The sequence below is a fragment of the Helianthus annuus genome, chromosome 3 (assembly GCF_002127325.2).
Source record: "Helianthus annuus cultivar XRQ/B chromosome 3, HanXRQr2.0-SUNRISE, whole genome shotgun sequence".
NCBI classification, from domain to species: Eukaryota; Viridiplantae; Streptophyta; class Magnoliopsida; order Asterales; family Asteraceae; genus Helianthus; species Helianthus annuus.
The window spans coordinates 110,775,651-110,790,382 of NC_035435.2; the positions used below are offsets into that span (position 1 = coordinate 110,775,651).

At 37.4% G+C, this 14,732-nt stretch overlaps 2 protein-coding genes across 2 annotated transcripts; one reads left to right on the forward strand and one right to left on the reverse strand.

Moving 5' to 3' along the window:
* Positions 1-4,522: 4,522 nt before the first annotated feature.
* LOC110872285 (E3 ubiquitin ligase rnf-5) lies at positions 4,523-6,142 on the forward strand. The gene is made up of 2 exons (XM_022121057.2): positions 4,523-4,619; positions 5,324-6,142. The coding sequence occupies exon 2, from the start codon at positions 5,326-5,328 to the stop codon at positions 5,998-6,000; it is 675 nt and encodes a 224-aa protein (XP_021976749.1). The 5' UTR covers positions 4,523-4,619; positions 5,324-5,325; the 3' UTR covers positions 6,001-6,142.
* An 804-nt stretch (positions 6,143-6,946) lies between these two features.
* LOC110872284 (4-hydroxy-3-methylbut-2-enyl diphosphate reductase, chloroplastic) lies at positions 6,947-10,992 on the reverse strand. The gene is made up of 10 exons (XM_022121056.2): positions 10,585-10,992; positions 10,038-10,234; positions 9,676-9,855; positions 9,142-9,273; positions 8,985-9,059; positions 8,744-8,849; positions 7,895-7,989; positions 7,595-7,780; positions 7,412-7,498; positions 6,947-7,232 (listed from the first exon to the last, which is right to left on the reverse strand). Exons 1-10 carry the CDS (start codon positions 10,916-10,918, stop codon positions 7,167-7,169), a joined length of 1,458 nt encoding a protein of 485 aa, XP_021976748.1. The 5' UTR covers positions 10,919-10,992; the 3' UTR covers positions 6,947-7,166.
* Between the last annotated feature and the right edge of the window lie 3,740 nt (positions 10,993-14,732).

Genomic DNA, 14,732 nt, shown 5'->3' on the forward strand with positions numbered 1-14,732 from the left:
GGAGATCATAATTTGATGGAAGCATATACTGAGCATGGTGAAACTTTAGTTGAAACTTATTTTATGTCTCCTAATTGTAAAGTTAGGATTCATGAAATAAATGATGATGATGATGATGATCTACCTGTTAGGAATACACAAGAAATATTGTCAAGGGCTTCCAGGAGACTAGCATTAGAGTATAATGTAGGTGATGCTGGGACTAGACAAACTGATGTGCTGGTTAATCAAAATGTTGTTGAAGATAGCCATGTTGAATTAGATCAGAGTCAGGTATTGAATGTTGGAAGTAGTCAAACTGAGGTTAATCAAAAAGATGTAGAAGTTAGGGAAGTTGAATTAGATCAGAGTCAGGTATTGAATGCTGGAAGTAGTCAAGTATTGAATGATGTTGAATTTAGCCAAGTTGATGATGAGGGTAGTGAGGCTGATGATGAGGGAGATGATGGTGAGGGCAGTGAGGGCAGTGAGGCTAGTGATAGTGAGGATAGTGATTACCAGCAGGGCAAAGATGATGTTGAGGCTAGTGAAGATGAAGATGTGGACCTAGTTGAAGAGCCTGCAAATAGTGTTGAAGAGGAAGATGATTCTGATGATTCAGATTACATAGTAGATGAAGATAATAGGATTGTTGATGTAGTTGTTGATATGCAGAATTTTAGTAGTTATGTGGATCATGACATAGAGGAAGAGCCTTTAGAGTACAATCATTTAAGTGACTCAGAGGGTATGGGACTGAATGCACATTTAGATGACTTTGACAGCTTAACTGATGAGGAAAATGACCCACCCCTTAAGATACAACTGAGGAGGGAGAGAAGGAAACAAAAAAGAAGGAATGATCCTGTGGCTGACCCATTCTATCTTGGTCAGGTTTTTGCAGAAAGGAAGGAGATAAGGGCCCTAGTTAAGAAGTTGGTTGTGTCTAGCAAAAGGCAACTGAAGATCATAAGGAATGATCCAGTTAGGTTTAGGGTGATTTGTGAAGGGTTTAAACAAGATGGTGGTAAGGGTAAAGAGGGGAATTCAGATGCAAGTAAGGGTAAAAAGGGGAATGCAGCTGCAAATAAGGGTAAAAATGTCAAATCTGCAACAACAAGTGGTGGTGATAAAGGGGAATCTTCATCCAAAAAAGGTGGTCCAAAGGGTGTGGGTCCCAAGGGTAAAGCTTTAATGCATAAACCAACCACAAGGTCAGAAACTAGATCCAAAAAACATGCAACCACATATCCATGGATACTTTATCTTTCCAATGCAAACAGAGAAGGGTCTTGGGTAGTGAAGACTTACATAAATGAACACAAGTGCTTTCAAACAAGATCTGTGAAGCTGTGTACTGTTACTTGGTTAGCAAAGGAGATAGAGCCTACAGTTGCAGTAAATCCTTCTATTCCTCTAAAAGCACTGCAAGATACTTTCCAAAGGAAGCATCAGATCTCAGTTTCTTTGCAAAAGATGTTCAAGGCAAAAGGGCTTGCAAAACAGAAGATAGAGGGGGACTACAGGGCTCAATATGCAATTCTGAGAGACTACAGTGAAGAACTCATGAGGTCTAACCCAGAAACAACAGTAACAATTGATGTAGAGCCTGAAGCTAATCCTAGTAGCCCAATAAGACAGTTTAGAAGGATCTACATATGTTTAGGTGGTTTGAAGGCAGGCTTTAAGCTTTGTGGGATGCCACTATTGGGTTTGGATGGAGCCTTCATGAAAGGTCCTTTCCCAGGACAAGTGTTAACAGCAGTTGGCCTAGACTCCAACAATGGAATATATCCTGTGGCCTATGCCTTGGTTGAAGCTGAAACCAAAAATTCTTGGGTTTGGTTCTTGAATTGTTTGGGACATGACTTAGATCTTCAGAGAGATTCATACTTCACATTTATCACTGATAGGCAGAAGGTAACATTAACTGTCATTGTTAACATTAACTGTCATTCTAACATTAACTGTCATTCTTAACATTAACTGCCATTGTTCATTTTAGGGCCTCATTCCAGCCATACAACAGGTGTTTCCTTATGCAGAACATAGGTTCTGTTTGAGGCATGTGCATGAAAACATGAAGCCTAGGTGGAAGGGTGAGCTATATAAGAATTTGTTATGGAAATGTGCATCTTCAACTACTGTAGCTTACTTTGAACAAGCAATGAAGGAGGTTCTAGCCACTGATGAGGGTTTATATCAATGGTTAAGGGAGATTCCACCTGTTCACTGGACCAGAGCCTATTTTAGTGGTATGTCAATATTGTAATTTCATTTAGTAGTGTATTTTAAATATTGTAGGTGAATTGTAACTTCATTTAGTAATGTTTATCATTTGTAACTTGTGTTATGCAGGTAGGGCTATCAGTGATGTGCTTCTTAACAACTTGTGTGAAGTTTTCAACAGGCAGTTGGTTGAAGGAAGGGACAAGCCTATTATAACATGTCTAGAGTATATTAGAGAGTATTTGATGAGGAGGAATGTTGCTGTGCACATACTGATTTCAAAGAGTGAAGGTCACTTGACACCAACTGCTACTGAGATTTTTGACAAGATAAAGGAGAAGGCTGCAGATATGAGTGTCCAGTGGAATGCTGTGGACAAGCATCAGGTTAAAAGGAGTTCGTTGGAACAGTATGTTGTTAACATGATTGATAAAACCTGCACTTGCAGAAGGTTGGAACTAACTGGCATGCCTTGTAAGCATGCTGTGGCAGTTATTTGGGATATGGCTGCACATGGAATAAAAGTGGATGTTCCAGAGAAATGGGTTTCACAAGTCTACTGGTTACAAACTTAGAAGCAGGTCTATGCACAGACAGTGGATCCAATCAATGGTAGGAACATGTGGCTACCATCTGCTTGTCCAACAACCCTTGTTCCACCAAAGCACCACAAGCAAGTTGGCAGGCCAAGAAAGAAGAGGAAGAAAAGTGCAGAAGAGTTGACTGAACAAGCATCGAAGCAAGGGAAGCTGTCTAGGGTTGGTCAAACTGTGAAATGCACAAAGTGTGGTGGCAAGGGGCATAATCAAAGGTCTTGCAAGGGAACTGCAAATGGGTCTCAGTCCAATGTTTAAGTTTTAGCTGTTAGTGGTTAGGTTTATAATGGTTTAAGTATGTATGTGATAACAATTATCCTCTTTTGCTGACATTATAACTGTATTTTGCTGACATTATAACCCTGTGGCCTGAATTTTGGTGTTTCTTATGGGTTAAGGCCTACTTATTATATGAATGACAATGTTATGGTATTTAATGTCTTTATTGTATGTTTTGGTATGATTTGGTCTTCTTTTGGTCTTGGTCTTGGTCAGTTATTGCAGGTTTGATTAGGTCTTGTTTTGGTGTTCTTTATCATATGCAGGTAATGATTTGGTGTTGTTTTGGTTTGGTCTTGTTTTGGTTTGGCCTAGGTCAGTTTTAGTGTCTGTTGGGTCTTGTTTTGGTTTGTTCTTGTTTTGGTTTGGTCTTAGTCAGTTTTAGTGTCTGTTTGGTCAGTTTTAGTCTGTTTTGGTTTGTTCTTGTTTAAGTTTTGGGTTTGATTTGGCTGCAAACCAAACATACCAAACAAATTTGCAAAATTGTACAAAGTGGTCGAAATTTTGCCGTTGTCCGGTCTTGTTTTGGTTTGTTAAGTTTTGGGTTTGATTTGGCTGCAAACCAAACATACCAAACAGATTTGCATAAATGTACAAAGTGGTCGAAATTTTGTCGTTGTCCGTATGTAATGTCAACGATGTCAAAACCAAACATATCAACACTGATTACATATCAACGATGCTCAACAAAAAAAAACCCAACTATGCCAAACAAGTAAACTGCTTTCATTACATTTCCAAAATACATCAGTTCCAAAATACATCACTTCCAACAACATTATTCGATAACAAACCTACAACACTGATTATTCCTAATTACAAAATACCTAGGTCATTTTTTTAGCAACAAGAAGATGCAAAACATCCATGTCAACACTAACAAAACTTTAAGCTTCCTGTTTTCTTTCGTAGCAGCTCTTGCAATGGATTCGTTTCTGTTACACCTCTCCAATAAACCAGGTATGATTTCAGCAGATCGTCGACACATGGGTGGATCTGACCACTTCACAAAGCCATGTTGAGCACATAGATGGAACCTCCTTCCTGGATTAGCTCGAGTCCAGGATGTCACGTTCGAGGTTGGAGATCCACAAGCACAGTGTACGTCTGCCATGGATTTAGGGTTTTTCTTTGTTGATGGGGAAGAAGATGAATGGGGGCGATAATGGTTGTTAGGGTTTTAAATAACATTCATTAAAGATGGTTGGGAAAAGACATAAATGCCCTCAAGTGATGTGCACGTGACATGAGTTAACAGCATAAATGGATGAGGTTAAAGGGCGGGGAGCAAAATCAAGATGGCCTTCAAAGATCAGGGAGTAAAATGACTATTTTGAAAGGTTTGGGGCAAAACCGTTAAAGTGAGCAAACCACAGGGAGTAAAACGGAAGTTTACTCAAATGTAAATTAAAAAAAAGTCAGAAAAGGTCCGCTGCATTTCGCCATCATATTTATACCTCTCATGACACTCTCTGTTTCTTTGATTCTATAATTAATTAATTTCTCATACACATCCGATTTGATTCAGCTCCACTGGTACGTACGATCATGCTTCTAACACCCCTTCAACTTGATTTTGTTGCTTTTATTCGAAGTTTTTTTTTAATTGATTTTTTGCTTGATGCTCTGTTGTTATCTGTACAGAATAGTAAAGTAATTTTAGTTTTTTTTTTTTTTTTTTTTTTTTTTTTTTTTTAATCTTGAGTTTTGGTGCAATTGGTTCAGAATTTGAAGGAATAACTGTTACCTTTATGATGTTCTTATAGTTATTGTTGTTTACTAAATTAGTTAATTAATTATTCAGTTTCTATTTAATTTTTAGCTTCTTCTTATAATTTCTCAAAATCTGATGCTTTTATTATTTATATGAACAGTAGTTACAGTTTTCTAATCTTTAGATTTGGTGTAATTTTTTCAGAATTTAATGAACTGAGTGTTACCTTTATAATTATCTATAAGCCACTCATGTTAAAAAAAAAGTGTAATATAACAGTTTTTGAATAATTTAGCCTGTCCTTGTAATTATCTATCGGTCGATGAACCCTAAGTTTACATAATTTGATGCCTGGTTGTTATCTATACAGTAGTTATAGTTTTCTAATCTTGAGATTTGTTGCAACTTGTTCAGAATTTGATGGAATATATACATACATATATATGTGTATATATATATGGTACTTTTTTATGTTCTTATCCTTGTTGTTTACTAAATTAGGTATTAAATTTTTAAATGATCTTAGATATGGATACAAATAATGAGTTTCAAGAATCAGTGAGCCACTCATGTTCAGAGAATATCAACATCAAGTATAACATAGCATTTTTCGAATGCAATATTTGCTTCCATTTAGCTCAAGATCCTGTTGTGACACTTTGCGGCCACCTCTTTTGCTGGCCATGCTTATACAAATGGCTGCAGTTCCATTCATACTCACATGAATGCCCTGTGTGCAAAGCCCTTGTAGACGACGATAACTTGGTGCCTATTTATGGAAGGGGAACATCAGGGTCGGACCTTAGGGATGGCATTCCTAGCCGCCCGGCTAGCCAGCGGCCCCAAACGGCTCCAGCACCAGTGTTAACATATTTCCGCCAAGATGGGTCTGGTGCGCCAGGGGGGTTCGTGCCAATGGCTGCTGCAAGGCTGGGGGACTTAACTAGGACTAGTCTTTTTGGTGCCATTTCATCTCTTTTGAATTTTCGCGTTGTTGATTTTGGTGACATGAGTGGTTATGGAGAAACTAGTGGAGGTCATTATATGTTATCATCTTATGCTCATGGAGGTTATGCTCAAGGTTTTCATCAATACTCGATTCTTGTAGAAGGAACTAAATTGGTCTTCTTGACGATATGTTTCTTGTTCTTCGGTCTTCTTGTTGTACTTATGGTTATTTCGTCTTCGGTGATTTCGTCTTGAATCTTGTTTGTGTGTCTTAGTATGTGTGGTATGTATAAGTTAAAGAGTCAAGTCATTGTATTTTAACTTCCTTGAAGTAAAGGGAAGGAAGAAGCTTTAGTTGTTAAAACCAACTTTTAAAACCGGTCATCTTATCAGTTCACTGGTTAGCCCTGTTGGAATAACCGGACCGGAGTGAATACCGGATGCAATTATAATATTCGATTAAGAAAAAAATATATAAAAAAGATATGTAAATGAAACAAAAATAAGAAACATATTGATTTCTTCAATGGATAACATGATTTAATAATCAATACTTTTTTGTTGTTTATCTTTTGAGTCAATATATGCGCACTCCTTTAAATTATTAAATGAAACTCGCTAAGAGTTGATAGATACTCAAAAAAAAAAAAAAAAAAAAAAAAAACCTTCATCCTTGGGTCAAGGAATGTTGTTTAGTAAAGAAAATTCCATCTTTTTAAAAGACTATGTAGATTATGTTGTAAAATGTCTGATCAATTACTGAGTTCTATAACTTCTTGTGTAATTGTTTAATTCTTAGAAAATTTGAGAAATGGTTCACCGAGTATAGTGCTATTTGCTCGGCTACTTGTGAAATTGTTTGCTTTTACTACCAAAGGGCATTTGACTTAGCGATACCAAGGTGTTGGATAAGGCTTTACCTTTCCAAATAGCGAGGGTTTAATTCCCGCGGTGGACAAAAAATCTGTAGTTTAGTAGTAGAATTAAAAAGCGTGGATCTTGCATATATCGAAAGAATCAACGGTTATATGTTTCTTCTTGTTTGTGCTAACAAAGTTGCTTTGTCTATGCCAGCCAGTCTTGTTTCTCATAATAAAACTATCCTGTTTCTCATAACAGCTAATATTTCTTAAAATGACCTCTATTTATATGAAAAATATTATAAGTGATAAATCAATAAAAATGAAGTAGACAAATCAAGTTGAAGACATTTTTGCTAAAAGATTAAATATAAGAGAATGTTTTTGTTTGTTGGGACTAATTTTTGTACACCCCTAAAAGCCATTTTTCATATTAGAAGGGTGTGTTTCGATATCGATAGAGTCTAAAATAATTATACACACAATAGATTGTGTACATAAAAGTACGTTGTGCTGCAAGATGCAATACTATTTGATTCTTGTTAGGAATACACCCCTAATCTATGCAAGTTGCAGGGCTTCTTCACTTTTGATCTCAAATACTCTCAGTAGAGCATCTTCCACAACCTGTGTTCAACACATGAAAAGCAAACAACAAAAATATATTCAGCAATTTCGACCCGTTTGTCATAAATCGTTTTATTCATAAACTTAGATTACTATTGTAGTGATATAGTTCTATTAGACATATTTAACACGTTAGTTAGTGACGAATATTACATATATTTTGCAGTGACAAAATTTACCTTATCAGGGGTAGATGCACCAGATGTGACACCAATTGTGACTGGGCCCTTCGGTAGCCAGTTTTCTTTTTCAACCAATTCACCATGCTGTTACGGTGGCATGTTTAAAACATAGCTAAGTAAGAAAAACACTAATAACAGAATGGTTAACACCCAAAAATTAGTATGTGAGTTGAGTATTACCATCAACTTGTAAGCTATTCGGTTTCCAGGACCGATTCTTTGTTCACTGTCAATCCAATAAGACGGAATCCCGCGCTCCTCTGCGATCTCTTGTAAATGTGAGGTATTGCTTGAGTTCCACCCGCCAACTACTAACATAAGATCTAATTTTTCATCTACCAACTTATACATAGCATCTTGTCTCTCCTACAACGATAGATTACATCAACATGTTAGTTTTTTAATATAGACTTCAAACGTTAACGTAAGATGAAGATGAAGTAAGCTGTGATATAAGAACAAGAAACGAAGATAACTTGCCTGAGTAGCGTCACAGATGGTGTTAAAACTTATGAAGTGTTGGTTGATGTTTTCTACTCCAAACTTTTGCATCATAGTCCTCTCTAATAATTTCCCTGTAAATAAGAAAAAGGAAAGTGAGTATAGTCGAAAGTGGCAACTTCTAGACAAGTAAAGCGTTGAAGTGGTTGATTCAGTTCCTGTTTATCACTAACAGGTCTAACGAATAAGTGGATAGCACAATAGATTTTGCTTAAATGGAAAGGGGTCTAACAGGTTTTTTTCCAATGGATCCCTGTTAAAAAAACTTAACTCCGTTAACTTTCTTTTTCCGAATTTCAAACTGATATTTTAGGGCTTTTAATCAGACCAAGGATACGAGTCGATTGATTTAAAACTTATCTCGAAACGGTGCTCCAAACGGCTTGATTTTTGTTAATTGGAAGTTTAAACACCCGAATTTAAGCACCGTTTCGTCGTTTGGAGCACCATTTCAATGTAAGTTTTACATCAATCGACTTGTATCCTTGTTCTAATCAAAAGCCCTAAATCATCAATTTGAAATTCGGGAAAAATTTTAACGGAGTTAAGTTTCTTTTTAACGGAGGTCCATTGAGAAAAGAAAGTTCTAAAGGTGGGACTGCTAGTGGGGATTTATAGAGGTGGGATTACTATTGGCCACTACCAAAAGGTGGGATTAATAAAATCCAATTTCCCTAATTTAAAAGAATATAGCTTTTGTAGTTACATTTGACACGCTAAATATTAATAAAAGAATTTGAGTTAAGTGTTTCGGTTCAACCCAACCCATTTTAACTTGTTACCCAACCTACAGATTTTGCTACCCCTACTAGTAACAGTGTAACACACCTATCTCCTCTGTTTCCCCCTTTAGCATTGTAGTTTGGTTCGCAACACCAGCTTTGACAAGATCTTTGTCCGGATCGAAACCCTTAGAAACTGCAAACTTGAATTTCTGCATGCATGCCAAAGTTCAAAGCTATAATTAGAAGTAGACAACAACGGCCGGTCTTTATAATTAGAAGTACAAATGAATTGGTTTAACATATGTAAGAGATCAATATTGAACTGATTAGAAAGAATGCAACACCTCTAGAAAAGCTTCTTTGGTTGAGCTAGATCCATTAAGTTCACCACCAAGAATGTAATCACACACATATGTTGCCTGAATAAAGTAAACTTAAGTACAGTTTATGGTTGTGAATAAGTGTTCTTCACTTAAAAAGAAAAAAACACATTAAGCTTACCTCATCCATGTTCTTTACAATTACATACTTTCCAGCAAAAGAAGCTGTTGCTACTGTCTCCTCATGAGAATATTTACCATGAATTATCGAAGTGTAGTCCCCCTTCTTGTGCTTCTCGACAGAGTTCCACACCTTGAACCCAACAAATATTGATATGCACATGATGCTTATAATTTAATGGATGCAAGACTTAAAAGATTGCATGTGAAAATCTCGGACCATAATTAATCATAGAGTAAATTACGTTTCTGGCCCCTGTGGTTATATCACTTTTACTATATTAGCCCAAAATAAGAATTTTTAACATATCTGCCCCCATGGTCTCTATAACTAACCATTTTGGCCCCCCATGATCTCTAGACTTAGGGGCCAAAATGGTTAGTTATAGAGACCATGAGGGCAGATATGTTAAAAATTCTTATTTTGGGCTAATATAGTAAAAGTGATATAACCACAGGGGCCAAAAACGTAATTTACTCTTAATCATATGCATGCAAGAAATGAGAAATAAACAAATCAAAGAATTAAATATACCTTTGACACCCAAGGGCATGTGGTATCGACTATTTGTACTTGTTTGTTACTCAACGTCAACATCTCGTTTACTGCAGCTCCAAACGCAGGAAGAATTACAACATCGCCCTTATCGACAACATCAAACTGTTTCTCTCCATCCTCAATGGGGATATCTTTAACTTCCATGTCTTCTAGCCTCTAACAATACATAATTCAATTTTTTAACCATCTCTTCTCTAATAGATAAGATACAGATTTTAGCAAATGCTAAAACAAGATAGATAATAATACAATATACAGGCCGGTAGAAACAACAGTTAAGTTGTGAATCATAAGCTACAGGTAATCATGAACTTTAATTTAGAAATAAAAATCAATACCTTATTAACAGTTGGATTGTGAATAATTTCATTTGTGATCCATATCTTCTCATCAGGGAACTGTTTCCTGGCTTCATAAGCAATCTGAACGGCACGCTCAACGCCCCAACAAAAGCCATAAGCTTCTGCAAGCTTTACGGTAACATTTCCCCATGTATATTCATAGTTATTTTCCTTCAAAGTCTTTATGATATCGCCTGTTTATAATAACATACAACATTACCACACCAAACAATTGTATTGGCATGCACTATGCATATTAACTCAAGCAAACATATGTTCAATCATCAATCTCTTTAGTGTTTATACCAGGCTACAACACATTCTTACACTATTGATAAGATTATTCAACACAGTATCGCATAATTTCATCAATTTGCATGAAATGTAAATTACAACATCCTATAACAGCATGAAATTAACCAGACCTAACAAACTCTCACAATTCATCATGAAATTCAGTAGACCTAACAAACCCTAACAATTCAATAACGCTAAATTCAGGTTACAAATTAATCGAAATCAGTAGTTTAACATAATATCTTACTAGTATACTCTTGATTCATGAGCTCAAGAGTCTCCTTCTTATGTCCGAAGCCTTTCCGATTATAGTTATCGCTTCTGGTCAAATTGTGCCGGAAAACCTTGGCGTCAAAATCAGAACCAACGGAGGAAGAAGAAGAAGATGATTCTCCGGCGGAGCATCGGACGGAGAGAGGTTGTTTACGGCATCGGAAAACTCTAATGGCCGGAAGAAAGAGATCTGTGCGAGTGGAGAGAGGTGTTAGTTGAAGAGAAGCCATTGATGGAATTGTGTGTGTGTGAAATGGTGTGTGTTTGAAGGTGAGAACGAAGGAAGAAGTTAATACTGAGTGCCCCATTTATCTCGTGAATCGTGATCCATGTTTTATTGTCATTTCGTGGTTTTTTTTTTTATTTTATTTTATTTTATTTATTTTTTTTTTTTTTTTGCTGAATATCCAATGTATGTATGTATCTACTCATGAGATAAACGTTGTGTTAACAAATGTCTTTATCTGGTGTGACTTGCAGGATTATAGTATAATTAATGTGCTGTTTGATTACACTTTGATTAAGTGGTGAAGGCTAAACCAAGTAGTGGATGTTTGTACCATTGAGATGTTGGTTCAATTGTCAAAAGGGTTGTCTTCTTTAGTGAAACGTTGGATTGATTTTCGTTTAGGCTATTTTTGAGGGACGTCTAGGTGAAGGGACTAGTAGAGACGTAGGATTGATTCCCGCTTAGGCTATTTTTGAGGGACGTCTAGGTTAAGGGAGGAATCAGGGCTTTAATCCCGGGTTCGAATCTGACGGAGGGCGAGGGTTTACGGATTCCATCTGGTTCCTGCGCGTTAGTGGGGCATGATATCATGGTGGTCGAGGAGTCGACCTTGAACATAGCCCCGAGCAGGGTGGGTCTCTTTGTCGTTCAATAAGAAATAAGCAGTTTAATAGTAGAATTAGATAGTGTATGCTCTAGTTCTAAAATAAGATAAGTTTTTTTTTTTTCGATTGAGTAAAGAGAACCGAGTGAGGAAGAAAAACCAACAAGAAGCTTCCCACTTTTGATGTCCTGCGATTCTGCTAGTTTAGAAACTAATGTTCATTATGATAAGTAGTCGATTAGGAGAGTACGCGTGCTGAGAGTTTCATAATTTGAAATTTATGCCGGTACCCAAAGACTGGAATTACGGAAGTGTTTGTTTGTAAATTGTAGTTGGAATGTACGCAAAAGATTTCTCGAAGAACTTTCCTAGAGATAAAACTTGTAGTGCCTATTGATTTATGGTATTGATTCTGTTAGTTGGTTCTTACATAGGGAATATCTACGTATTCTTGTTTGGATTTGCTTGATATTATTGGAATGGATCTTATGTGTCTTCGTCAATGCTAGAAGGAAGTCTCATTACTTAACTGCTTTGGTAATTGATGTGCTAAAAGTAGTTTAATTAAAATAACTAAAATTAACTTAATTTAGACACTAAGTAATACCCTAGACTCTCTAGACTCAACTAAACTACTAATCGGGAAGCAGTGACGGATCTAAAAATTATCGCCAGGGGGTGCAAAATATGGGTCAAATGTGTGCCACGTCAAAATAGGACAGTTCAAATAAAACAATATATGAAATCGAATAACATCATATGGTTGTTAAGGCTAAAGGGTGTGGGGTCATGGTTGGGACATGATTCGCCACGTAGGAACATGAATGGAAGGCTATACCACCTCTTCCCAATCCACCATGATTTGCATGGATTAAACCATGGTCATCATTTCCATTTTTCAAGTAATCATTTCTTTTTTCTTTAGACAAAGATAAATTAAAATAAATAAGGGGATAGTGGTTTGGGTCATGACCACATTCTTAGGGTAGTAGTTTTGGATTGTGGATTAGAGGTGGGTGACATGCCACTGACGTGGAGGGTCATGATGGTCATGTGACCACACCCTATAGCCTAATATCACATATAATCATGAGAGAAAGAGCATTACCTCTCTTTCTTTCAACAATAGGAGGTGTAAAAGCAACTCATGGTGAACTTGTCCATCCTGTAAAACAACATATAACCAGCATAACCAGTGTAGTATTTAGATTATGGAAAAGCACTTATGGAAATTCAAAAATAGATAACTCTATTGTAGAGAAGAAGATCCTACTGCTCTTGAAACAACTCCATTGTAAAGAAGCAATTAAGGCCTTATGGGAATTCAAAATTAAATACTTAAGAAAAAATTAATGAAACACAACTCAAACCATTTGATCAAGTATTTTTTTGGTCAGTCCCACATCAGTCAGTTAAAGATAGCAGAAGGGGTGAATACCCATTATTTAAATCAAACAGGTAGAAATTTTAAAATGCAACTCAACCTTTCATTGAAAATTTGGGATTGTAGGCCATAGGGTATGGAGAGGGGGTTTGGGCGTGGGTTGGGGGAAAACGCCCAAGGCACCACCCCGGGTGGGCTTGGGTTGGGACGTGGCCCTTGGGGCTTGGCTTTCAAGCCGGGCGTGGGGCGGGGGGACATGCTAGCTGGCTTGCTCTTTTTGTATTATTTTTTTTAACAATATGCCACACTCAACCCAAGCCCAACCCACGCCCCGCCATAACCCGGGGACACGTAACCAGGCGGTGGGGGGAGGCTCCCATTCCACGTGTCAACAAATGCCCCAACCCAAGCCCAACCCAAGCCCCCACCATACCCCATGGTCTTAGGATTTGTGAGGGTTTTTGGGGGCCTGTTACAAAAATAAAGGGTGATTGAGCATTTTTATGTTATTTAGTTAAACTTGAGGGGGTGCCTTGCTACCCCCTAGCATAGCTTCTCATCTGTCTTTGCCGGCAAGTGAACCGATAGACTCTAGTAAAGCTAAGCAAAGTCCTAAAATCGAACCTGTTATGGGTGAAATTCTGAGCCCATACCCTGACTTTGTATCTTGATTTTTTATTAGTTGTATATGATCAGGATACCGGATCAGGATATTAGATCAAGATACCGGATCAGGATACCGGACCAGGATGTTGGTAACATCCTGAGGTAGTATCCTGACTACTACTAACAATTTGCTTGTAAACGTTGGCTACAAGGGACTAATGTTCATGAAGACCAATTCATCCTGAAGACCTGCTCAAATTGGTTAGGATAAGGGCGTTGATGGCGGAAAAATAGCTCTTGTAACGGTCAGCATTGAAGATTGGCGTGTTTTATGGAAAGTTACGAAGATTGGTCAAAGATATTAATGTTATAACGGTTATGGAAGCTTAAATCCCGGAGTTATAGTTAGTAAGCGCGTGGAAAACGAGTGGAAACAGGCTGGCAACGTTCAGAAAGGAAATAATCTCAGTATCCCGGATTTTTAGCATAATATCCCGGATTTTTAGCAAAGTTAGTTATTTCCTTTTACTATATAAAGGAATGCATGGATCATAGGAAGACACGACTTTCACACACACAATTTCTCGTACACTCTTACTCTCTACCACTTGTAACCACTCACAAACACAAACACTTGCACTCGAATCGCATTGTAACACTTAGTTGATCCGTGTCATATCCTGTTATTCAAGCAATAAGAAGAACAAGGCAGCGGACGATTGTCAGCTCCCGAGGTTTTATGCCGGAGATCTAGATTGATCAAGGGCTTTCCTCGTACATCACGTGTCAACCTTTACATTTTTGCTCATTGTTTGTTCGTAGATACAGCTCGATATCCTGAGCCGTATCCTGTTAACTGTTTTTGCAAACTAACAAACCAACATATTTTTCACAAAGTATTACTATCACACTACCTCACAAAACTAATTTGATCACTTAATTGCTTAGGTAATTTTTGACCAAAACAATTTGGCGCCCACCGTGGGGCAAGTGGTGCTATTCTACTAAAAGCTTTTGTAAAATCATTAATCGGTTTTCTATTTTCAAAACCTTTTGCTATACTATTTTCAATGGCTTCGAGATCAAACATGAGCTCTTCCACCGTGTCTGCTACAACCTCTACAACAATTGGTTCGATGCTCCCACCACCTCCTCCGAGAACGCAAGCCTCTTCACAAGGAACCGAAATTCATGTGGCTCGGGATGTTATTCCCACTCAGAATATTCAGGGATCTGGTCCTGTTTTGGCCTCTAATGAAGAAATTCTAACTTTGTTTGGTAGTGTACAGGAACAGATGA